The 27,344-nt window shown below is 36.2% G+C and overlaps 1 protein-coding gene across 3 annotated transcripts in view; it reads left to right on the forward strand.

Annotated features, from left to right (window-relative positions):
* Nucleotides 1-27,344, forward strand: part of LOC134528365 (uncharacterized) — a 73,010-nt gene that overhangs the window by 16,510 nt on the left and 29,156 nt on the right. The window contains exons 5-12 of one of the 3 annotated variants that reach the window (XM_063361934.1): nt 3,888-3,989; nt 6,173-6,436; nt 9,770-9,883; nt 12,184-12,312; nt 16,586-16,711; nt 18,815-20,287; nt 20,381-20,503; nt 23,592-27,038. In XM_063361934.1, the coding sequence (XP_063218004.1) occupies nt 3,888-3,989; nt 6,173-6,436; nt 9,770-9,883; nt 12,184-12,312; nt 16,586-16,711; nt 18,815-20,287; nt 20,381-20,503; nt 23,592-27,038 (5,778 nt within the window). Of the gene's footprint in view, nt 1-3,887; nt 3,990-6,172; nt 6,437-9,769; nt 9,974-12,183; nt 12,313-16,585; nt 16,712-18,814; nt 20,504-23,591; nt 27,039-27,344 lie in introns of all 3 variants that reach the window. The other 2 variants (XM_063361932.1, XM_063361933.1) reach the window with 2 other exon arrangements.

Genomic DNA, 27,344 nt, shown 5'->3' on the forward strand with positions numbered 1-27,344 from the left:
GAACTGGACAAGTTTGTGATGCATCAGTCTGAAAATGTGTTACAACAATCTACTCTGACCAGTATTTTTCAAAACAGTAAATGTTAGTTACTGATTTTTTGCTAGTGTTGTTTTGATAAATTTTTTTATTGTGTTATTAAATTCAATTTGATTTAAATATTTCAGTTTTTCCAGCACGCTGATAATAATAATAATTAGTGTAATTTTTGAGTTAATACAGTATGTCATTTGAGTAAAATTTGTTCTTATGTAGCAACTGAATTATAATTATGCATTTGCCTTTTAAGAAGTTTTTAGCATCCAGTCACTTGAAAAATGTCTAATAACAGGGTTTTGCTGTACTTGTTTTAATACTATGAAACGTCTCTTCATTTAAACTGATATCGGCTCATGAAAAGTACTACACCGCCGGGAGGGTTGGCAGTCAAAATGGTGGTCACCCGCATTAAGAATCTATGCTGAAGACAGTTCTCGGTGTCTGTCCTAGCATTGTGCAGCCCGCCCATGCACCTCTCCATGGGTCACAAAGTCCATATTGTGGTGCTGGTAGGCTCAGCTCGGAGTCCACCTGGTTCCTCAAGCTCCGAGCATGCCCTAAGGAGGTGGGTTCCCAATCTGGTGCTCTCGGTGCTGTCGCCAGCTCGCTTGGAGCAAGGGGGTTACTCTCTGACCTTTTCCCCTTGTGTTTGGGAGTACGTGCGGCCACGCTTGTGCTGTGACAGCAATGATCCCTTCACCAGCTGATAGCTCACGTTGACAGCGACTTCGCGTAGCTCCTCGACACAAGGTCAAAGTAGAGTGACAACAGTCGCGCCTCTGTTTCTATACGTACCCCGAGCGCGGATTGTTCCATGCATAGTCGAGTGTTTGAGAATGTTCGTCTAGCGCCCGGGTCTTAGACACATTCACTGACCCAGGGCTTAGCTTGACAGCATCATTGAAGAATCACTCGCTGAGCCACAGTCTGGTTTCTATGCAAAAAGGGTGTCGAGAAAATTGTAATGGCAACACGCGCCGTTACATCAGTGCCTAGAAATCCACACCACGTTGTTTATAAAAAGAATATTTTTAATGAAATCAGACTTTTTGTTTGTCTTTCGTCTATTGAGTTGTTATGAATTGTGGCATGATGTGGGTGATTAAATTTTTTATTGATATTCTGGGGGATAATGGGTACTTAAGAGTGAGTACTAATAAAGTAATTTCTCATTCTCCAAGCAGACAATTTTTGTATGATAATCTAAATGTTTTGAGACAGTCATTTCCTTTACTTTGCCTCAAAATAAATTTTTAGTCCGTTTTTTAAAAAAAAAAAATTGTTTCTTTGGTAAAGTGTAAATGGTAAAGTGTTGCATACCACATATTTAAGCTGTTTTTATTCCTTTCATTGTTTAAAAAAAATTACTTCAAATTCAAAGTTTAACACAAAATAGAACAATTTTGTTCAGTTTATATTTAAGTTTGATAATCTGCAATTAATAGCTTGCGCCAGATCAATTAGAGAACGCAACAAGTTAGTAGGATAACCTCTAATATTTATATGCTAAAAAAAAATTGCAAACAAAAACTACCATTTTGTCAAACTCAAATGTATTAATTGTAACTTACCATTCTAATCATGTGAGTGCCAGAATATTTACGATACAAAAGTGTTGTCAGTGACATATTTTGTATTATCAATATAGTCACATGTTTTAGGTTCTAAGAAAATGTATCTGATTGATTTACACATTCATTTTGAATTGTTGACAAAAAGTTGTGTATGATATCAAACAAGTATTGAATGAAAAACATGAACATCAGTCTTCTCATTTCGTATCTTAAAAAAAAAAGTGTGAGTGGTTGTATTGTGTGTTGTATTGAGTCGGAGATTAAGGGGAAATAATTGTAAGACTTTTAAGTGCATATTGCTTTGTGACATGATTGTTATCAACTAAAATAGTTATCCAGCAAGGTTATTTTTGTGGTTTTTGTGATGTGATTACATATTTGATCTTTTCTTGTAAGTGTTTCAAAATTCCAAGAAGTTATTTTGGCTTACATGCCAAAATATGCTAATTTGTGGCATTAGTAAAAAAAAAAAAAAAAAACTTTAATATGTGATGAAAAAAGTAAGTAAAGATTCAGTGTGTCAGGATGTGTGTTATTTTAAACAGAAACTTGAGCCAAAAAGCAATATGTAGTTTGCTAACACCTTGTACTCAGATGATACTTTTCTTAATACGTAATTGTGTTAACTTAAGATTCGGAACTCTTGGAATCAATAATCATAACTAAAACATCTGCTCGAAATTAATACCAGTTTGGACTCAACCGATCACTTATTGATAGGGCCTGGAAAATTTCGGTGTTTTCAGTATGCAAAAAGCGGTACTTTCAAATTAGAAAAGCGGTGGTTTAAAGTCGGTATTTTCGTTATGCAATGGAAATTTTACCGGTATTTTAAATGTTGACTAAATTGTGCAGTTATTGAATATAATAGTTTACATATTTAATAAACAATCCATGTATACTAGGAATAGGCTAATATGCATAATAACAGCCAATTAAATCCAAAACAGTTACACAAAACAGACACGTTGCTATAGATGTTTGCAACTACAATTTTTTTTTTTTTTTTTTTTTTTTTTTGCTGCTGCCAATGCCACATGCTTAGCCGACTTTAGGTGTTTGTCAATGAAATCTTTTCTATCCCATGAAACTTTAGAGTTGCAAAATTTGCACATCACTGTGCTATTGTCAGTACAATAAAACCCATGTTTCTGATACTGATATGCTCGTATTTAATGGAGTGGAGGAACACGGGGTTGCCACTTGAACAAACCCCAGCGCACAAATGAGAAGAAACTTAGTGTGAACTATACCCCAGATCAATTTTGAGCATCAAAACCATACACGAACACGGCTTATGTAAAAATAAGGTAATTATGCTGAAACACAAGACTTGGGTTAAAGGATACTTTAACCTTGTGTGGATCAAGTAGAAAACATTCGGCTATAAACGAAAGAAATAAGAACAATGCTATCCTGAAATGCTGTGACATGTTTTTGGAGTAGATAATCACAGCGACAGACCGACAGGATGTGCTCCTGCCCTTGCCGTCAGCGATGTTTATTTTGACAGCTCAAGCAATTATCATTTCCACATCCCTTCGCAGCGTAAAAAAAAAAGAGAAAAAAAAAACACGCTGACAGTTTCTCACGCAGAAGGTTGAAATAAGGGAGGGAATGTGTTGAAATGTTAGTTGTAAAGGAGGGGGGGGGGGGGGGAGGAAATGTTTTTACATGGTTTGTGGCTCTGGGAGGGATGAGCCTTGAAGAATTAGCAGGGGATGGGAGAGGTAAGCGTCGCGTCATGTCACGTATGACGTCAAGCCGCCGGGCGGGTAAGATAACATGACAGCTGAGACGGCTTTTCGTGCGATAGTGGAGGCGCCGAGCTCGTCTAGACACTGCCGCGTGGCCAGTCTAGAGGGGTGGTATCTATTTTTAGACGTCTTTTGTTTGCCTGGTTGCTTACAGTACAGCTCTCGCCAAGATAAACGTGAACACATAGAGCCCAACAAAGTGTAACAGACTTGTTTTTCAGCCGATTTTACTCAAATTTTCGACTTTCTCCGCTCAAATTTTTCATGTTTTCTCAAAAAACGGTCATATAAACGGAATGGACGCATCATAGGGGGCTCGCATCGGCGGGATTCTACTGTAATGGTACTTTTCGGGGATATATTCGCAGTGTAATATAGAAATGTTGTGGTTTTCGCGAATGTACTTACTTTTCGCGTTTTCATGCGAAATTCGCGCGAATTTTCGCAAAATTCGCGATCGCGAAAAATTCCAGGCCCTACTTATTGATACTCAGTAAATGTACCATCTCTGTTTTGCAGACCTGAAGAAGATCGTCAAAAAACAAGACAGACAGCATACGAAAACTCTGGAGAGGGCAGTGTCAGCGTTTCTTGAGATACTCTCTCAGTATCACATGGAACGTAAGTTCATCCGTCCATCTGGGGCAGGCTTCTCTAGAAAGTTTTAGGGGTGTGCGAATATTCGTAAACACGAATAGTTGCGAATAGTAACTGACGAACTATTCGCATTCGTAAGTCGAATAGCAAAATTTAAAATTGCGAATACCGTATGCCCGAATATAAGGCGACCTGCAGTTTCAGGAGGCCAAACAAATGTAAAAATAATTTTGGTAGAAATCAATGTGAAAATTCATTAGACATACATTTTGTGTTGATAAATCCTTTTTGCATTTATGTATACCGCATTTAACTTTCCGTTTCACAGCTACGTATTACTATTTAGTAGTGTGTTAAACGTAACAAAGCAAACAAAGAATGCAGCTTGCCGGAACAAAACAAGTGGCTAGCTGCCATGGTGAATCATACGGCCATGAATAACTTCGGTGACGTGACCGCGAATATTTTTCCATATTACTCTGTGACAGAGAGTCTCTGGCCTATGAATTTTAAAGAATAATCTAAGATAATTATGTTGTTTGAGAGGTTTTTACATAAATAAAGAGTGGATTACTGTGAAATTATTAAAATAGCTTTTGAAGCAACGTACCAAATTCCTGTAAATATGGCGTCTTCATGCGTGTTCGGCAATGTTCGTTTTACAACAAAGAAATATTGTGGAAAGAGTTGGCAGCCATGAATTTCCAAACATTACTTCCGAAATGTTTTGTAAACGTAAACAATCGTTCTGAAAATAGCTGTGATATTTTAGTACAAATTTTCCGTTAAAAATCTGAAATTAAATTAACGTCAATGTTAACACGCGATTGTACACAAAGTACAAATATGATATGTGTAATAAAATGTTTCCATTTTGAGATGCTTCAACATTCACATTTTTACTTAAGAACAAATATTTTAATTTTCAACGTTAAACAATTGTGAATTACTGCAATATTGGGTGGATTTATCGTTTTCCCCGTGTGAGCTAACGAAGTTTTTGTTAATATAAAAATCGTGAAGTGAACTTTTTTTTGTGGTTTCATTCACAGAAAATATCTTGTATAAACTAAATAGATAAAAACCCGCCATTGTTCAGTGTAGTAACATAAAATATATATATATATATTACAACTATTCGACTTCGAAACTATTCGCATTCTATTCGAAAATTTTACTATTCGATTCAAAATTATTCGACCATCAAAATCCACTATTCGCACACCCCTAGAAAGTTTTAATGTTTTTATCATTTATTTCTTATATCCGTAACACCATCATGTTTAAAAACCACTGAGAAAAAAAAAGTAAAACCATAAACTTTGTGTGTGGTACTCATATAGTGAAAAAAAAAATCTTGCCAACCAAGTAAGAACTAGGTACTATCATTAGGTATGTATATCAATCTGGTTAAAATCAAATATGACTAAACTGAGAACATAGCTATAATTATTCAAGGAAACCTTGTTGCCCCCTCTGGTTTCTACCGAGGGTCTATGAGTCAGGCCCTACCACAGGGCAGCTGGGTGGGTGTAGCTTAGCAGGGTTGGCTGATTTAAATTGCAATGATTTAAAACATGGTTTAAACCTAGTGGTTTTTGTAAAAACCCAAATAGTTTTAAAATTTAAATAATGTATTTTTAAATAGAATATGTTAATTTTTTTTTTAATAATAGGTCTAATTTCCTAAATGATAATCGGGTGGTCATACATAACAACCGCGAGAAAAATCTGATCTACTAGGATATATTTACTTCAACGCTGTAGCTTTCATGGTATACGAGTTTTAAGTGGTGTTGAATCCTCATTTGAAGTGACACCCAACCCGAGATTAAAGACATTCATATTCCTGCAGGAAATTAATGTCAGAAAGGGGTTTAATAATATGGGTACAGTGCTGCTCCAGCACGTAGTGAGAAGTGAAGATACTGTGCTGCCTAGGGGCTAGGTAACTTGTTTGTGGTTGGAATATGGTAAACTGGGGTGCTGATAAATCATATTAAACAAATAAACACACCATTTATTAGGACTTACTGTGTGTCTTTGGTGGCTGTAAATTGTGTGCAGGTTAACCTGGAACTGAGAACCAATTTTTTTAAGAATAAGAACCAAGTAAAAAAGTAGAACCAATACAACACTAGTTTCTTTTTTTTTTTATGGTAAGTGATATACTTTCTCTCAGTATTAACACATGTCAATTTTTCCAGGTAAATTATCGAGGAAGCAAGCAGTTTGGTTGGAAAATTGTGAAAAGAGTATGGCGGGTAAGAAAATTTCAGACGCTATGCGTTACACTCCATTATTCAAAAGTTTGGAAGAAGTCAAGGAGGACGATGTTGATGGTGAAGACGATTGTGATGAGACGCTGAGTGCTAAGGTGGACACTTCGTCCCGAGACGTTGCAGTGGGCGACAGCGATTGTGCTTTGCTCCACGATGCGTGTGTGGGTACGGAGGATCTCATTACTGAAGGTAAGAACAATTTACTCTTAGTGAAGTTGTGGGTAACATAGCTTGTGTGCATTACCTATATATATCTATATATCTTTGTGCAGATTTGAGGAAGTATTTAATACAGCTGTACCAATTCACAAAATTTGGCAGATATGCCGATACGATTGTTGCAAATTCACCGATTCCGAACTGATACGGGAGAACACAGATTTTGGTTAAAATATTTTTATAAATTTACTAAATTACCCAAAATAACTCATTCTAAGAAAATCATGCAATGCAAATGCACATGTATTTTAGTTTATAAACTGAACATAATCTCTTTTTTTAACTTGTAATTTTAGCTTTTCATTTGTTTGTTGACAATTGGTAGGTTATTTAAACATGGATTTATTAATGGAGGGTGGAAAATTAATTATTTAAAATAACAATATTTAATAATAGGTAACTATGAAATATATTGATTCACAAAATACAAAATTTTCAATCTGCAAAATTGTGAGATATTGTACATATTTACTACTCAAGAACGGGAATTCTAATAGCATCTTAGCGTTTGCGGCAGTGAAAATTTACGGTACCAAACATTAATACGGAAATGCATTTCATGTGGTCGCTTTGCACAGGAAACAGTATAAGTGATTTATGTTATGTTAAAGTCATATATTTTTTTTAAATTCAATTTTAATAACTTCACGTAAGTTAATTAAAAATGTCTCCGTCACAATATTATGAACATTTCTTTGCAGTTCAAGCATTTGGTATTTTCCGTTGTTTGTAAAAGTAGCCATGCTCTAAATAAAGCAAGTTTTTGTTCATTTCTAACTTTAGCATGCTGGTGATATATTTATTTATGATGTATTAGATTAAAAAATGTTTTTAAAACATAGGATGATTAAGTTTTTTATGTACGTTTGGCACACACAGCTAAGAAATTATTTTCAAATATGTAGTAGTATGAAAAATGTAAGGGTACTGGTGGATTTTTAGGTTATGACAGGCACTTTCATTTTTCAGTAATATTGGTCGAAAAATAACAAACGTATCGTGAATTGGCAGAAACGCCGATTCAACTCAATATTTGCAAAATCGGCTTCTGATGATATCTATTGGCACAGCTCTAGTATTTAATAACTAGTATAGTGTGTACTGGCATTGGTTCTGTTTTAATGTTGGTTACTTAATGGGAGTCATAGTTTTTCAGAGTGTTGTCAAAAAGTGGTTGAGTGTTATGTTGTAGTCATGTGTACAAAATGCAGGATTGTAAATTATTTTCCATGTACGTTGTCTGTCAGCTGGTGTTTGTATTATCGTGCCACAGCTGGTGGTTTTGAAATGTGTGGCTTTCAAGGCAACCTGCCAAGAATGTACTTTAATGCGGTGATAGATTGAATTCATTGGGTTGTGGTGTGTTAGATAGCTCTTAAGAGTTATTACCATTATACTTAACTTTAGAGTTAGTTGCAGGCTGTATTTGCAGATAATTACACCCATATGTTGTGGTTAGTAACTGAAATATTTATTTTCCCTTCCCCTCCACTACTGCCGTTAGTTATTTCTTATTGGTGTGTTAGTGGAGACTTAAGATTTGAAAATAATTCTTCTTGAAAATTGAGTGCTGTGAGTGATGGCGGGCGTATTCTTGACGCTGTCTGAATAATTCTGCTAGATTTAAGACTGAAATCCGATAAGAGATTTGCTAAACACTATTCTTGAACACTCGCTAGTGGAATTATGTATCGGATCGATGTCACAAAACTGTGGGAATTATTCCGTCACCTCCTTTGCTGGTGGAAATTCAAAAGTGAATTGTTCTTGGAAACTTTGATTTGTTAAAAAATGGAGGCTCTGTTGGGGTTCTGAAATAATTAAAAATCATGTAGATGGTTGTTGAGACAGGTTAGCTACATATAAATTTTATAAAATAATGCACATGACTAGTTACCGTATTTATCCAAGGATACTGCGACCCCAAACTTGATTGAGAGTCTAAGAAAAAGAAAGAATGTTTGGAGAGGAGATCATAGTTATTTTTTTAAATTAAATATGTAATAAAATTTAAATAGTTAAACTTACCTAGGCCAAGATAAAATTGGGTTTGTCACAACACTAAACAAATAATATTTACAATAACACTTAATTTACATAGATATATTAAAGTTTTTTATGATTCTGGTAAGTATAATCATTCACCGTCAGTTTCTGCAATGCTGCTGCTAATGCCGCTGCGGCTGCTACTGCTTTTATCTTCATCTTGCCAGCACAGATCGTCTTCAGTGCCATTCATGGCATTTGAAATGCAGCACTTTTTAAAGCCGCGGACAATAGAATCTGAAGTTATCCTTCACCTTGATGTAGAAATCCATCTTGTAAGCTGAAGATTTAATGGTTTCTTAATTTTCCTAGTCTGTGTCAGAGAATAGTCACCCGTAAGCAGCCAATCACTATACTTTTGCCGAAGGTGGTACTAAATGGCTTGTTTACGACAACATTGAGAACTTGTACCTGGCTTGTCATTCCATTTGATATAACAACCAAGTCTGTGTTAAAATTATTTATCGTAGTTGTAATCTCAGGTGTCAGATGTCCCCGAAACACATCAAGGATCAACATGCCCCTTTTCTTCAGAAGTGCACCCAGATGCCGATTTCACACCAGTCTTAACCATTCTTGCATTAAATCACTCGTATCCAGCCTTTATCTTGACAACAAATTATTAGTACGTCCTTTACTTCCTCTAGCGGAATTATTCCGACAGCGTCGTGAAGATAGCATTACTGTCAAAACTGTAGGTGATTCAAGGGAAGAGTTAGGGATGGAACGGCATCAAGAACACATTTTGCAGTGACTTTTCCAAAGCTAACAACGAGCAGGTGTGTCCAAGATAAGAACTTCATTTTTTGGACTAGCTCAGCGTTCGCACTGCTCTCTGCGACTGACTACAAATGAGTCAGGGTTGGTCGTCTCTGATAGGAAACCTTGCAATTAGCCATCGTTTTCAGCTGAAAGGTATTTGAGACATCCAGTCGGCTAGACACGCTGGTATTACTCTTGTGTTTACGGATCTGATGGTTGTCATGTTCCTGTTAGCGCGACGTTGCAGTTCCAGTGTTCCGCCGGCCGAGTGACGATCGCAATAGCAGAACAACCCGTAGAGGAAGGGAGAGGGCATATGCTCGGGAATGATCGAATGAATGTGTCTTGTGTCGTGACTTTCCCAATTGTATTGTTCATCTGTTTTGCAGGTTACGCCTCTTCTAAAAGTGTCACTTGTGTGGTGTAAGTGTGTACAGGGAGATGGTAAGTATGGTGTGCTGGTGGTGTGGTCTCCGAGTCGCTTGTGTTTTGCAGTGAGTGGCCTGGCAGGGGACAGGACGGCGCGCTCTGAGACGGTGGTCCCTGGCGTGGATGACGGGTGCAGCGATAAGTCCCCTGACTCTGGCATCCAGACCCTGCAGTCTCCATGTACGTGGGCTGCATTGTGTCTCTTCTTGCTGGAGTGTGTGTTTAGACCTGCGGTAATCTACAGGCTCGGGTTTGTCTGGCAGCAGACAGGTTATTATGCTGCATCCATTACCGTGTTTTGGGAGAGACTCATGCTGTTTTGGTGTGTTGCGTTGTATGTATGTTTGCACTTGGTAGTTTTCAACCTGGAAGGGTGTAATAAAAATTGTGGCTGTGGCATTCGCTAGCTTTCATGTTTCACCACTCATAAAATTGTGTCTTTTAAATTGTGTAATGATTTGATATTTTCTAAATTATTTTTACGCCATTAATAAACAAAAAGAATCTGCTTAACATTGAAGTTCTCGCTGGACTGAGTAAGTGTTGAGAGAGAAAGATATTGTATCTGTAAGCTGATAGTGATACAGTGCAAGATGACAGATGTAAAGTGCTTGTTAGGGCGAAAATGTAGGTACGTCTGTCCAAAATAATTTTTTATTCTAATCCATAACTTAACAAAAAAAAATCTTGGATATGTGAGAAGGTATAAACTGGAAATTTTCATAATGTCTTAATTGAGGTCGAATACGTGCTGCAGTTTTGACATCCGCATAAGTAGTGATAGAAACCTACTCTTATGATGTATAACATTTGTAGATATGTATGGTTATAATTTTTTTTTGTCATAAATAATAATGTGATTCCATGAAAATTCTTCAATTTTCAAAGATCATAGACTGGTATAGTGTAGTCTCACAGAAATTTAAATTTAAACTCTTATCTTATTTAATTTTATAGTATAAGTGAAACACATTTTAATAGACATAGACAGTTTTGTATAGAATTTATTTAGTGCCATACACATACGCACACACAGCACACACATGCATGCTCTCATGCACACATGCATACGAATTAATGACTTTGATGGACATTTACTAAAGTCTATGTCTGCATAAACCCAACAGAGAAATTAACTTTTGCTAAGATATAATTCTTCATTTATGACCTAACACATCTGTATGTTAGCATATTCAGTTTCGACAGTGCAAAATGTTTACAAATATTTGGTAAGTTTCTGAAAAAATTCAATGTTAATGTATCAGTAATTTTTTTTTATGTCTCAAAGAGCATTGCTCCATTGGCCAACTATACATGTTATGTTGCAGTATTATAAAATTATGATTGCAAGCTGATTACTGAAGCTAGATACATATTTAGTGTGTAATTGGTTTTTAGGGACATTGTTTTTTTATTTGTACAATTTTGTTTTCCAGAAATTTATTGTGTATCATGTTGCGTGGTTGCACTTGCTCCGGGAAGTTGGCAATCACAGTGAGAGTCAGGAATTTTACTATGTAGAAAACTAAAAAGATATTGGGATCAGTGTGTTGAGCTGATTTTATGGGTACACTATGTTAGTTCTGGCTCACATTTGGGTCACGGTTTTCTTTTCTCCATTTAAGTTGAACGAAATATGTTTTTGTTTGCATGAATAATTAATTTTAATGTTTTGCGTGCTTTTATATACTCTGCTATTTAATTAAACATAATTTTAATGCTACGCACGTTTTTATGAAGAACAACCTCAACAAAAATGCTTTTCGAGCATAAAAATCGCACCCTTCTTTTCAAACTTGATTTTAGCATAAAATATGCTACAATTATGTGATAAAAACTGTATATTTATTGTGATAAAGATTTTAGCTCCCATCAAATAAATTAATTGAATACTTAAAATTTTTTAACATTTTTATGGACTCTCTGTGAATGATAAATTTATGTTTCCAATTGAAAAGTCTTTCAAAACAATGGAAAACACCAGCACTGCTTTGCTATGGTCGATAATAAAGCAAACACAGTAGTTTCAATAATGCACAAATCTGTAGTCACCATCAATCCACCAGCATGCAACCCAGTGGATAAACAGCTCACTTTCTGCATTTATCTGTGACCAATGGACATTACTACTGAAAACAAAAGAAATCTGAATGAAAATGTCTTGTACAAGAGGAAATTTGGAGGAAATGTGTTTGTAGTATTGCAGAACTTGGTATGTTTGAAACATTGTGGCAGCCATTAATAAACAATATGGGTGAATATAACAAGTGTGTGAAGATGAGTTAATTTTGTTTTTTATTCCAGAAATAAATATTTTTCAAAAACTGAATAACATTGTTCACAATGATTGATTGCTATGTTGGCATGTAAATGCCAAGCGGTAAGGGCATGCTACGAGTGACGGCTGTGTGCATGCGGTCACTCGTGCAGTACACGCTGGAGAAGGGCTGTTACCACGGCTGTTTGCACGCATGTTGCAGTGTCCCAGGCGTCCCAGGAGACGGAGTGTTGGACCGGCAGTGTCGACAGCTGCCGTAACCTACAGCTTCCCACGATTGTTTCGGCGCCGTTCTCGCTGGAAGAGGGATACATGTCGGAGTCACCTGCAAGTAAGTCAGCGTGCACGAGTTCATGGGTTTGTTAAATATATATCTTGCGTTCTTTTTTAATGTTTAAAAAAAAAATTTTGACCTGATACGTCCAATTCCATTTTGGAGGCTGTGGTGTTACCTCATCTAGGCTGCAGGAATTCCCCTGCCCTGGAAGAAGGTGTGGGTAGGCAGCATTTCTTCTGTTGCGTTCAGGAGTTGCGCTCGGTCAGGATGGCGGGCCGTGCTGCCAGTACAGTGTGGTGTGATGTCACAGAACTAAGGGGCAGGGCTTCCCTCCTTGGCCAACCAGGCCTGAGGGCCTCTCTCCACTAGACTCCCCTTCAGTATCAGTAGCTGTCAGTGCCTGGCTGACAGCTAGTGGTGGTGTTTTCCCAGCCAACTAATTTAGCTCGGTACTCACAGTCAAAACTAAGCCTCTGGGTCGGCAGTTATGGGGGGGCAGATACCGTAGTGGACTGCTTCCCAGCCGACCGATTTAGCTCGGTACACACAGTCACTGCTGATTGGTAGGAAGTGCGGCAAGGTGCGAGGGTCGAACCCAGATCGCTGAGCTGGAGTTTTCCCTGTCTCTTCCCTTTGGGGTTCGTGGGACGCCGGCAAAGGGCCTTAGGTGGGCTGATAGTAAAAGAATAAAGAGTACTATATGAGATATGAGAGGTGGAAAGTCCCTACTGAAACAGAGGAAGGCATCAAGTCATGAGTTAGTGGCTAGGGGTTTTTGCAACTAACAACAAACACAGCTGCCCTCTGGTTAGCTTTGGAGGCACACAATAAATGCCAAAAGACCCTAACTCACGCCTGCCCAATCGCAATTCGGACGTTTCAGCATTTTAATGAAAATATGTGAATGATTCCAAGTGTTTTTTACTATATAAGTAGACATAATAAAATGTTAGGTGTATATAATATTTAATTCATTACAAAATGGTATAAAAACAATATTTTCTGAAGTGGCACTACAGATGACTTTTTAATTTTTATTATAGATTAATTACGTATCCTATTTTATAACTCCCATTTTAGTGTATTTGAAGATATGTTTCACTTTGATGAAATCATATTTACCCCCTTTCCATTTTATAACTGTAGCCAATTTAAAAAATTGTGAAACACCTGTCTGTTCTATTTTAATTAAGATAGTGAATATGTACATGTATCAGGTATCTTATCTTGCATATTATTTGATTAGTAGTTACGCTTAGTATTATTATGATGGTGGTTGTTGTTGTTGTTATTGTTGTTATTATTATTATTATGTATTATTATATATTATAGAAACTTCCCAAATTTTTCGTTTTTTCTGCAGGGATGCCCATATAGATCTAGTAAATATAGAAATAGCTGTTAACCTAATAAAACAAAACTACTCCTGTTTTTATTTTCACCACGTGTGTGAAATCCAAAATCTTTACAGTAACTTAATTTTATATTGAATTTAAATTTATGTTGCCAGATCTGACTAAGTGAATTCCATTTATTTTTGATTTTTTAAACTATGTCCATATAACTAAAGAGGTGATATTTCAGATGATGTTGAATAAGAGAAGGTATTTTAAGGTATATTCATTAATCATTGATAACATTTTACAGCATTTTCTTTCACCTTTTGCATTAAATTTCAGCAAGTAGTAAAAAAAATGGGTAGATTTTGTATGTTTGTAAAGACTACAGAATTACTATATCCCGCATGATTAGCTTCTGAAGTACGACTTTTATAATAAAAGAAAATCGACTGCCTTTTCACGTCTTTTGCACTCTGATATAGAAAACTGGTAAAGGTAAAAACATAGTATGAAATCATATGGTGTACATTATTCTATCTCATTTTCTTTCTTCCTGCTTAATTGTATAGAAGTATGATTTATTACTATAAAAATTTACTTCCCCATTCCACTGCTTTTGGGGTCAAATTTTCAAAATGGTAAAAGAATCTTACATAGCTAATTATTTAAGTCAATCATGCTCAATTATTATCTCTTAATTGTTTTAGACTAACCTTTTTTTACGTGAAAAAAACTTTACCTACCCCCTTTACAGTCGAATCGGAGAAAATACAAAAACATTCCAAGGACACTCATGTTAATCAGTTTACCTCCAGCTTGATTTGCTTTGGAAATATGATATTTTATATCTTCCTATTCATTCCCTTAGTTGAATTCCGAAAAAATTACAAAATGCAAATCTTGGATCATGTGCTTTTGGTTCATTCTTAATTTCTTACTTTTAGATCTAGTTGATTTGGATCTGAGTTTTTTTATCCTACAACCAAATTTACTCCTTTTACATCTCTTAGGGATCTAGCAAAGTGGTTAAAAATTAAGGTGTGGTTTATTATTTTTATTATTCCTACCAAATATTTTATGTCGTTCTTTATTAGTTTTGAAGATGATTTTTAAAAAAACTTATTTTTTCACCTCCATATAGGCAAAATTTTGATAAATGAAAATAAAATACAATATGTTGATGTACATGTGCATTGTTCTTTCTTAATTGATTCAGAATTTTTATTTTATTTTAAAAAACCAATTACACAAACCTTTTTAAACCCCTTTGGTGTTAGATTTCCCAGAATGGTAAAATAGCAGTTCGTAGATTTGATATGTTTAATATTAATTGTTACCCAATATCTTTCTTTATGTTTGATTAGTTTTGGTGATATAGTTAATTGTATTAAAATCATTTACCCCCTTAGTGGTGGGGTTATGTTTATATATATAGCCTAGTATTTAAGTTAGCCAAACACCTTTCAACCAAATCCATCAAGCAGTTCTTGATTAACAAATACAAAAAATTAAAAACATATATTTTTAAGTTCTAAACAGTGTTAATAATCATTTTCAGTAGTTTTTTTTTATCATTTCATTCACTGTACAGACTTAACCTCAAACAGTTTTATTATTAGTATAGATGAAACAGGCTAATTGTATGTGACTACAGGTGCTGCGGATAAGCAGAAAGCAGGTGATCCGCTTTTAGGGTAGTTAAGAGCTGACTTTACATAGTACAGTTGATTAATAGGTTTGATTAAACCACAGAATATAGTCTTAATTAGCTTAGGTTTGGAGTCTAGGCACTTAAAAAATTCTTCCCTTGATTCTAAATATCATGTTTACGTTATGAGTTTGTATTTTTAAAAATTTTTTCACATTAATGATACTTCACAAGAAGTACAGTAGAACCCTGTTATAATGTTTTTCAAGGGAGCACAAGAAAAAAACATTATAAGCAGGAAAACGTTATAAGCAGGAAATCTCAATTTAGCCCTTAACAATGTTCGAGCTTTGTACCAATGGACTCACCAAGCTATGTAAACAACTTTAATGTTAAAACGAAAGATAGTATACTTGATACATGAATTTTCTGAAACAAGCCAACAATTTTTCAACTTCGTCTTGTTCCCTGGTTAAATTTTGTTTGTCTTTAAAGATACACTGCCACATTTTTTGTAAAATTGTCTCACGATTCATGACGACAACATTAAGAGTGAGTACGTCTACTCCTTCGCCACCTGAAAATGTTTAATTTTGGGATTCCTACATATGAATAAAAAAAATATATTTGTAAGCAATAGAAAACACTTTTAGTTATGCCCTCGCTCAATGGTTGGCAACTTAAATATCGTAGGACTATGTACATGCATCTGAATACCCACTGGAATTGCAAGGAAGAGAAGAGTTGACTAAGGGTGCCAACTGACACGTAACTATGAACATTGTGTACCTTCAGTATATTGCATAAAATTGTATTTTAACAAACTTCATACATTGTATGGCAGTGATTGTAAACATAAACATACATAAAGGAAACTTTTTATCGTAAGTGTTGGTATAATTTGGTTTTAAAACATTTTTTCCCCATTTATTGAATGTTAGAAAGCAAACATTATAAGCAGGAAATTACACTATTTATGAACGTTATATGCAGGAAATAAATACATTGTTCTTATGGGGGAAATATTGGGACTTTAAAAATATGACATTATAAGCAGGAAAACATTATATGCAGGAACATTATAACAGGGTTCTACTGTACTTGTTTCAGAGCAAACATGAACTCAAGAAGTTGCCCAACTACAAATAGTAAAATTACTAATACAAGCATAGAAAAGTGTCAAGTAGTATAGTTGCCAACTGTTTTAATGTCACTCGAAAATAGCACTGGAAAGCACTGTAATGATAGGAAAGATCATTTATAATGTATTTAGGTTTTACTTGTTAATAAAGAAAGGTTTTTTTTTGTGTGTGAGTGTTGGATGTTGTGTTTGTTGTAGCCCCATACAATGATTGGAGCATGGTTGACCATGATTATTACAGACGTGATGACAATGTTGCAAAGCCTCAAGACATACACGGCATGAGTCTCATTACAGATCCCCATCGTACCAAAGAATCCGGAGGTAATCATCACATGCGTGCTTAGTTGTCTATTTTGGCTTTATTTATTGTGTATATATGGACTGATAGAAAACACGTGAGGCATTAGCACAAACTGGAAGGTTTAGTTTCTTTGAAATGCCAGAAGCTCAAGTCTGAAGCTAGGATTGCAGTGTTTTCATTTGTTTTTTCTTTAACATAATTACAATGTTATATGTTTCGGAATGAAATTAATGTTAATGTTCATTCTTAAAGTGTACCATAGAAACCAAATTTTTTTACCACCCATTTAGGTTAGGTCAGTTTGAGTTTTTAGAGAAATTGGTACAGTATAATTATATTTTTATTTTTATAAAAATAATGTCACATAGCAATGTACCAGCTCCTAAAGTACACTAGCTCTAGCATTGTTTGTTGCAACTTGAACATAGTACGTGTCTATTAAAAATCACATTAGGGCAAGTACCTCGCAAGAAAAGGATGCAATAGAACCATGCATGTTCCCTATACCTCAACAGATAGTGCAAGCCGTAGACAGTGAAATCTTAACATTTCACTCTTCCAAAGAGAAGTAGTATGAAAAAGTAATGAAATTTTTTTTATGTACTATATCAATAATAATGTTGCTATTGTCATTGATATATAAATAAAATAAGTAAATATGTAAAATAGCCCTAAGTGTAATTTAGATTAAGTGTTCAATTTGGCAATATTTCACATATATTTTATACCTTTCACGTGGATGTTAGTGTCTGATGGCAACAGGCTGAACTTGCTCAGTTTTAAAGTTATTTGGATGTGCTGCTTCCATCAGTTATTTGAAAGTTTTAATATAAATTAAAAAAATCATTTATCATCCTTAAATGGATAATGTTAGAAAAATATCAATTTTGTAGGTTCTTTGAGATATAAATTATTTACCTAGTTTAAATTATTTAAATACAATATTTTAGCAGAAAATGTGTGAAAAAATTATCACTTCAATTATAAGTTTAGTGTTCTATTTACATTGTAAACAAAATATCCTTCCCTGAAAAGTAATTTATTATATTAAATAATAAAAAGGTTTAAGTGTTTCTGCAAAACTATAGATAGTGGCTTTAACTTGTATTCATAAATATTGTAATACTTAAAGCCTATATTTATAGTTTTTGAATAAAAGCCTGCACGAGTTATGAATATCTTATAATTCGTTAAGCTGAGTTCGGCTTTCCTTGAATCATTTTTTAAAAGGTGCTGCAAGCTTTATTGGAAACAAAAAATCCAAATAAAAACATTTCAACCTCTAGTAACAGCACATGAATGTATTATCACGTTTGTCATCTATTATCTCAAATAATATCAATGCCTGTAAAATATTGATTTGGTCTGTGTAGGACTCCAAGGGCAATGATGGATTACTTGACCTACGTGTAAATTTAACCCTGAGTAATTTACCGGCTTTTGAAATACGATTTGGTATAACTAGATCCTTTAAATCACCTCTGGTATAACTCTGCGCAATCATAGAGTTGAGTAAAGCAGGGCATAAACAAAGCAGTTTATTTGCTAAGATCATGGGGAAAATTCTTAAAGTTTCATCTGCATAACTTACCAGCAGTGTCAAATTTTACCCTTGGTTTTCCTTACATTCTATCCCATAGTTTCCTCTATGATAGAGAGTGATAATCATTTCACTTTTGGTTCCTGTTTCTAATCTTATCTGACTCTTTTACTGATACGTAGTTCTTTGCAAAGGCATTTCGATAAGGTATCTCACTTGTAAATGCTTGTTAATAATGATTATATTATTAAACAGTCAAGATTGGCAAAATACAATACACCGATAATAAGTTAATATTAAATAGAGTTTTTGGGGATAAAATATAATTAAAACCTTATTTTCACATTTCATTAAGTGAAAAACATTATTTCAGGTTCTACAGTATTAGTATCTGTGAACTCATTTGTATGAATAATCAGTTACACCCAATGAATCTATAGATACTCGGTAGTAATCAGTTTTAATATCTGTACAGTCCTGTTAGTTTTACTAATTTTTGTTATGTTTACATTTTCACTCATTTTTCTGTTTGTATATACGATGTGAGTTGTATGTGCACTAATAAAATATACTTTGCTTTCAGATGTTGATTCCATAAGGACTTCAACTCCATACATGACCAAAAGGTTGCATGTGGGAGAGAGTACTGAACACATGGCCAAGTCGGTTGATAAACAGCTCGAACATGTGTTTGGTGTGATAGGCACAGTTTCACCTAAAACATACCCAGGGAAACGGCAGTTGAGGGTTGCGAAAGAGAAGGTGATAATTGTAGATAAAGAACAGACAAATACTTCTGAGAAAGTGGTGACTCACTCAGATATGCAGCAAGTGGATATCCCTGAAAGAGAGCAAAACCCAGTGGATAAGGAAAACTCAAGGAATCAAGATAGTTGCTTAGATAACCAGAAAGCAATCCCTCTTAAAAAGAGGCAGATTCTAGTTGAAGTAGAGCAACAGAAAGCATTGAGTCTTGAGGCTTTGCTGTTGGAGGCAAGTGGTGACGAGGCAGCTACAAATGCAAAGAGTGGACCAACAGTCTTTGAAAAATGCGAGAGGGGAAGGATGAATGAACCAGCTGGAAACATAACGGAAGAAATGTTTCAGGGCTGGGGTTCAGATTTTACTTCGCCGCGCAAAAACCCAGTGTGCGATGGTGTTCAACAGACTTCGTCAGGGAAAAATGTGCCAGTTCCATTAAAAAGTATCTTTGATGTTTCGAGTGAAAGTGATGAGGATCCCGTCAAGAAACAGGCTGTGCTTGCCCTTGAGGATGGAGGTGGTGTGGACAAGCGGCAGGTGAGTGCTGAGCAAGAGCTGTTTGGGGACTTTATCGATACAGACGAGGAGGATGGCTGGGAGGCCGTGGAGAACCCACTTGAGTCGATGTCGGAGGTTAAGAAAGTGTTAAAGGCTTCAACGAACCTACCCGAGTTGGATTTCGAGAAAGTTTCTGAGGCCATGGAAACCCCACTTGAGTCGACCACTGAGGTGGGGAAAGCATTAACGATTCCCGATGTTCCACTCGAGCCGATTTCTGAGATAGGGAAAGTTGTTGAGATGTTGGAAGACTCTCCTGTGCTGATGCTGGAGGTCGGGAAAGCGATAGGCATTGTGGAAGAAGAGAGAACCCCTGAGATGTGTGTGATGAGGCGTGCTGATGAAAATGTTGAGGTGCACGTCAGTGAAGAGGTGATGGTACACGGGGATGGGGCAAGTGTTGTGGAAGAACGAGGCTCATCTATTGTCAGACAAGATTCACATAATGAGGTAATTGAAGATGAAGTGAATGGTGTAGGTAGTCTCCTTACAATGACTCTCGAAGGGGAAGATACGGGTGGTCAACCCGAGGGTGAAGATAAGGGTAGTGAGCAAGTGAACAACTGTGTTGGAAATATTTGTAAAAATGATGAGGTACCCAATGTAGAAAACCCACCGATGAAGATATCTAAAGGTAGTGATGAGGGTACTGTTGTAAAGGAAATTATTGCTGCTGAGAGGGAATGTGTAAACGGCAGTTGTGGCGACAGACAGCTACTTGCGAACGTGGTTTGTGGTAAGAGCTCTTTTGTGGGCAAGCAAGCAGCTGGTAATGACAAAAGTAATCACTCTGTACAAACCATTGGTGACAGTATTATTTTGTGTGTAGACGATCAGCTACAAAATCAACGGGAGGATGCGAAGTCTCCTGACATTGCCAGGATGCTAGCAGAATTCACTCAGTATTGCTTGCTTAGCCCAGTCTCTCCAGAAGTGCTGAATGAAGAGGGTGGTAAGTTACAGTTTTTCTTATTTCTGTATCCAGAAAACAATTTAGTAGGGATGGGACGAATCCACATTTTGGTCGAATCCGAATCCTTGTTCGAATCCTCAGTGTTTGTCATTGAATCTCGAATCCCAGTCCCACACTAAACTTCACCACATGTTATTAAAAAAAAATCAAACATTTATTTTAAAAAATTACATGTGTATTTATAAAATTATAAAATAAGTGCATAAGTGCATACACCTGATATAAAATAGAGAGAAATAACCTCAAAAACCACACACGTAAGTTTGCATCTGTCTAATTCTCTGTTAAATTAATCCTTCCTATGTTTTCAATAAAATACGTTTGTATAACAGACTCCATTTAAAAAAAGTTACGTTTTTTTCTGCAATGTTATATTATTGAAAGTTGGAAATGATAGAGTAGTTATGCTAATTGACAAAATGCAGCGTAGTTTATCTTATGTTTGTGCCATTTCCGTTACCTTTATAATATAGTTTAGGTATACCTACAATTTTCTAGAGCTGGACGAACCTCAGTTCTCTGGTTTCGAACCGAGCCGAACTGAACCTCATACAGAAATAATTGTTTTCAATTAAAATGAACAGATGACCAGCATTTTGGTCTTTAACTGAGTGGTGAGAAAGAAAGATTCTCCAGCCATATGTAAAATTAAAACATTATATAGCTTAGCTTATATATATACCAACTTTTAATTCGTGAAGAAGTTACATCTAAATTTCAAAAAGACTATATTCCTTTTTATGTGTACACTAACCTTCATTTAAAAAAAATATTAAAAAGATGACGAACATTCAGCATAAGGCCACATAACATATTTTTGTGGTAGACATAACCTAACATTTTTAATAAGTAAAACTTTTTAATAGGACATAAAAAAAAAGACGAATGTGAATTAAGTTACCTATCTACATATTTTTGTGGTAGACATAACCTAACATTTTTAATAAGTAAAACTTTTTAATAGGACATCAAAAAAAGGCGAATGTGAATTAAGTTACCTATCTACATTACAAAACCCGCTGTCTGCAGTTGCTGTTTTCTTGGAAGAATGCTGCTCGTTAGAAGAAACTTTAGACGGTTTTTTTGGGGTGGTTCTGGGTCATCCGGGTCGTCATTATCTTTTCTCCATTTGGAAAACTTAAACGACGTTAGCCTGCTCATCGCAAATCACCTCAAGAACAATAATATTGTAAACGTAACGTAAAAAGTGTGGTTATAGAAATTTGCGTCGGAAAAAAGAAAACACGAGAAATAATGATGGCTGCCGCGACTACGCTAGTCAACTTAGTACCGTACTGTAACATTTACTGGACCAGTACTTTTAATACACAAGATTAAATTAATATTTTCATTACCTGACTGTTATAACCAAAAAGGCCAAAAAAAATAAATACATCCCAGTAATTTAAAATACGTAATTTACGTAATCATTTCCTACCGCATTTGTGTTGTGTTAACTTGATCACGTTAGTTTTGCCGAAATACGAGAGTTCTCGTACATGCGCTTTAGTTTAACGTATGGGGTACGCAATGTTTGGTGATTTTACAACACTTCTCGTATACGCACTATAGTTAAAGGTATAATATACAATACCTTTGGCATTTGTACGATAGTTTATATTACGTAGTACGACAAATGCATACAAAATTCTCTAAAGTAATCAAAAAACAAAGCGCGCCCATATGAAAAAATGCTATGCGAGTTATGCGACGATTAATAATTTTATTTTTATTTTGTCTGCGCTTGAAACTGTTGAAGCGACGATTATGCGATAAAAGTCGGAATATTACAAGTAATAGAATTTTGTTGAGCTGTTTTGTGAATGGTCTCAAATGGGGGTTAGAAAATTAGAAAAACGTATTTTTTTTTAAACGATCGTTCGGTTTTTCGAATATATTTTAAGAGGTTTCGAACCGAACCGAACGTAAGGGTTCGGTTCGGTTCGAAATTTTCAAACTTCGCCCAGCACTACAATTATCAATTACTACCTAAAACTCTTAAAAACCCACCTCGAATCCCACCTCGAATCCCACCTCGGATCCTACGAATCCTCGAATCCATAGGATTCTGTATATTCGACGAATCCAAGATTCGAAAATCCCATCCCTACAATTTAGTTGTTTGGACTAAACAGTAGCTGTTTGAACGAGCAACCAAGATGATTGTGTGCAATGTTCAAATTTGGAGTTTTTGCAGTCACACGCAAAACTTATTCATTTCTAAATCGCTTGGCAGTTTAATTAGTGTCTTTCGTGGTTGTATGCTAGAGTAAGATTCCCGGTAATAATCTAGGATTTGGAAGACAACTTCATTATTATGAAATACTATACTACTACTACAACAACAGTAAATGTGCTTCATCATGAACCTCTTGTTAAACACCCATGTGTTAACAAACTATAACTTCTTTTGTCTGGTTAAAACTTAATTTAAAAACCTACTATGCTCACATCTCTATTATATGTAGCAGAGTAAATTATTGATTTTACTTTAATACAAGGCACCATCGATTCTAAGATGCCGCCTTCTTTGGTCCCTCAATTTTCTGTTAAAGAAAACATTTTCCTACAAATATAATATGCACTTCAAGTAACACATTGATGCACCCCATATTCTGAGTTCAAAAAGTGTAAAAAATGGTGTGTTTTAGAATTGAGTATATTCGGTAGAGTGTGATTAGATGAATGATGCATTTTAACAATAAAATATTTTTCACATCTTTGATTTTGAGTGAATATATATAAGTTATCTTGATGTTTTAAAGGCAAAAATTCAAAGGCAAATTATGTATTTTGCAGAAAAATACCATTGAGTGGTATTATTGATTTTTTAATAGTTTTAACTCTATGCATTATTTTTGCTTTGTAAAGTTCATGTTAGTTACCTGTCAATCTCATTATGTATGTAAATAATTCTATAAAAATTGTAAAAATGTTATTAAAAAATTGAGTTCTATTAAGTGGTATTATGAAATGATAGTGTAAAATACCTTTACTATCTACATTGCTATTTTTGTTAGCTTGAATGCTTTAGAAGTACATCCTTGATTATTTATTGTGATTTCAGGAGGAGAACAGAGTCAGTCGGGAGTGTCGGGAATTCAGGTCGCAGGCCCAGCAGACCGGATCGCAGAACCCTCGGCTGGTGAACAGCACACCGGCAAGGACAGTAGCATGGAGAATGTGGAGTGTGAGCTGGAGATCAAGTATGTTAGCGTGAAAGCTACTAACAAGGAACGCAGGAAAACCAGGAAACTGCCTAAACAGGACGTCAGCCAAGTGATGTGCGAAAAACAAAATGGTGCAGATAAACAACTTTCTACAGAAATTTGCAGAGTTGAAAAGAAGTGTGTAAAAAATTATGAGCCTTCACATCAAATAATTAATCTCCAAGAAAGTAGCTTGACAAGAATCACTACTGATTTAAAAGACTGTGTAGAAACGTACTTCACAAAAATTATGGATGAAACCGTTCATAAGCGAGAGTTTGAGGACTTTGTTGCCAAAGAGTTCACGCCATTTAAGAATGCAATAACTGAAACATTGGAAGAAATAAAGGCTAAAATAACCTCGTTTCAGGAGACATCTGCCTCTTGTGGTGGCATGTCTGGGCGTGGCACACCAGGCTCTGCAAAAAGAAGTAGTGGCGTTACTTTATCGCAAAGGAAACGTGTTCGTAAGACCCGCGATACGATAGACACAACTCCGCCTCAACCTCATAGATCTACACGCAGTCATGCTTCTAGACGTTCATCTACCCGCAGTCTAGTTTCTTCTGGTAGTAGAGATGCTGGTGTAAATAATGTTGAATCATCAGACTCTGACTGCAATAGTGAAAGCTCTTTTATAAAACTGCCCGCCAAATGTGGACGAAGGTTAGTTTTATCCAGCTCTGACAGCAGCGATGAAGAGCTGTTGAAACGTCGATGTAGAAATTCTGTTTGCAAAGTTTCGTTGAAAAATATTCTTCTAAAAGGTGATAACTCTAATGAACTAGCAGCTTCAGGTAAGCAACTAGTAGTAGGTAAAAAAGACTGCTCTAATATTAAATGTACAGGTGAGGAAAATATTACAGTGAAAAGTAATGAAAATAATTGTTTTAATGCAGAACCAGTTAGTGTTCAGGATGATTCTAATGTAGAGGTTGTTAGTTTTATGGATACGTCCAATGCAGAACATATTCACATACCAAATAATTCAAATGTTGAAACTGAAGTTGGACGTGGGCGTGCTCTTCGGAAGCGTAATATTTCAGTGTGCGAGTCTGAGGACTCTGGTGGGTGTAAAGGAAAGCGTGGAAATGTAAAACGTAGAACCGCCTTTGAAAGTCGTAGAAAGTCTAGTTTGCTGTCCAGTGAAAAAGAAGTTGAAAGTGATGAAGAAACTCCTCCACCATGTTCTAGAAAGAAAAATAATTTAAGAAAATCAAAAAGCATTAAAAAATTGGGAATATTTGAGACGTTAAAGCCAAATGTTGAAACTAAAAGTCAGATGGAAATTGCAGTTAGATCAGAACAGTTTGAATTGAAAGAACGTAGTTCAGAAAGTGCACCAACGGGTAAGATAAATAATACTGCAATACTGGAAAATGGATGTGTTAGAAGAATGGAGTATAAAATTCCTAATGCCAAACCATTAAGAATAGCTCGTAAAGGAAATAATGATTTGGAAGAGAACTTGCCATATAATTTAGATCTGAACTTTAAGAGAGAGTATCTTTCTGAAAAGTTCAAAGCTATTTCAAATGCCAGAACGATACAGAAAACTAAAAAACCATCACTCCTTAAAAAAATAATTTCGAAATGTGAACGAATAAGTAAAATCGGGAAAGTGGAGGAAAAAGATGCCAAACCTACAAGGAGACGCAAGAAAGCAAGGGTCTGTAGTTTGAGCAAAGAAAGTGATGTTGGATCAAATGATGAGTCTGAAAAGCAAACTGCTGATAGTGGAAAAGAAAAACTGCCGATGCTGAGTCAGGAATATTTGGTATGCCATGAAAATGCTGATAGCTGTGAAACCCTTATGCTTTCTGATTATTACAAACCAGGATTGTCATCTCAAGAAGTTGGATTCCCTTTAAGTAAAGACACTGGCGATACTATAGTGTCTGAGGAGCAAAACCAAGCAGATTTGCGATCTGCAAGGATAGAGCCTCCGGGACATGATGTCGATGTTGACGGCTGTAAAACACCTACGTTCACAGAGTATTACTCATCAAAGGTACTACCAAGACGTAAATATTCTGTGTGTGACGACAACATTGATGGCAGTAGAACTCCTACTTATTCAGAGTATTACAGTAATGATTTGCTGTTACCGTCAAGACTGAATTATTCTGGACCCAATAGCAGTTTGCCTTGTGGCTCCAGACAAGATGGTTGTCTTATTGCAGAAGAGCCTTTTAATGCTATAGCTAATGAATCTCTTGCTGGAGCTTGCAAGCCCCCCACTGCTGCCAACGATAGAAGAACATCTCCTGTATCACTGACAAGGCCTACTGCGTGTATAGTTGGGTTGCAAGGCACGTCAGCAGGTTCCAGACCAGTTGCTGTTCAGGAAGGTGTCACATTGACGAACCATTCAACTGGACACAGTGTGAGCCCTCTGTGCCCGAGTCTGCTCATATTCCCGGAGCGTATCAAGGTGGAGAAAGATAGAGAAGGTGATTGGGATGGCGTCATGGATAGCGATCCATCAGAGGACGATGGCAGGAACTTGGTGTTAACACCTCCGGCCAAAACGTACGGCAGGAACAGAAGCGGTACCTCGTGTCCGGTTGAGAAGGAAGTGCGTTTGCAGCATTTGAACCAGAGCGAGTCCCTGGGAACCCAGTCCAGAGCTGCACATGTTGTGAACCTCGACGACTCTAACGTTGAGGACTTGATTAGCGTGGAGGCAGTCATAGGTGACTCTGACTCGTCGTTGAGTGTAAATAGTGATGTGAAAGAAGTTGCAAACAATGTTATACCATCGTGTGTAGGCTTTAATAGTCGAGAAGTTCCTATGACAAGTAATGTCAATCTCCAAGGTGTAGTGTCTTCAGAGCCATTATATTCACCTGATTCTGTAATTATGAGGCCAAAACATTGTGCAGCGATGGTTGTGACTAAACCATTGCACCCTTCCTCTGTGATTGCAAAGCCACCGCAATCTGAGTTAGAGCCCCACACCACATTGCACTTAGCATCTAATGAATCAATTAAGAATTTGTCAAGGACCCCAGGTGCTTTGCAGAACAGATCTTGTGCAGTACCTTCAACAATGCGTAGTACAGCTAGTAGTGCACCTGGTCCTTCAACCTCAAGGATGTTCCCACAAGCTTCGAGTGTGCAAGTCCCCAGAGCGCCTCCTGGTCCGTTTGGCTCCAGAGGTCCTGACGTCCAGCCAGGCGGCAAGGACCCTGAAACGGCTGCCACGAAGCAGTCCTTTCAGGAGTGCTGGAGGCCGTACTTCGTGAGGGCTCAGCACAAGGTGCACGCAGATCGCAAGTTCAATACCAATCCCAATTTTCAGCGTAAGTATTCATTCTTAATTATTTTTTTAGTTTGTTTAGCCCAAAATAATATTGCACATAAGCATTCTAAAATATGGTAAAAATTTGTTTAGAAGGTATCTTTTATTCATCCATGAATTTGTAAATATTGGCTTTAAGTCTTGTATTTTTACAGGTTTATAAGAGTAAGCAAATCTGCAGGGTTCGCACAGAGCCTGCAGAATCAGTGGCCCAGGGGTTTTGCACAGGAGGGCTGGCCCTTCCCCCCTCCCGTACGCTTGAAACTACGTTCATGATGAGAGTATTCTATGATTTTATGAAAAGGGA

Source organism: Bacillus rossius, chromosome 1, assembly GCF_032445375.1.
Source record: "Bacillus rossius redtenbacheri isolate Brsri chromosome 1, Brsri_v3, whole genome shotgun sequence".
In the NCBI taxonomy this organism is placed as follows: Eukaryota; Metazoa; Arthropoda; class Insecta; order Phasmatodea; family Bacillidae; genus Bacillus; species Bacillus rossius.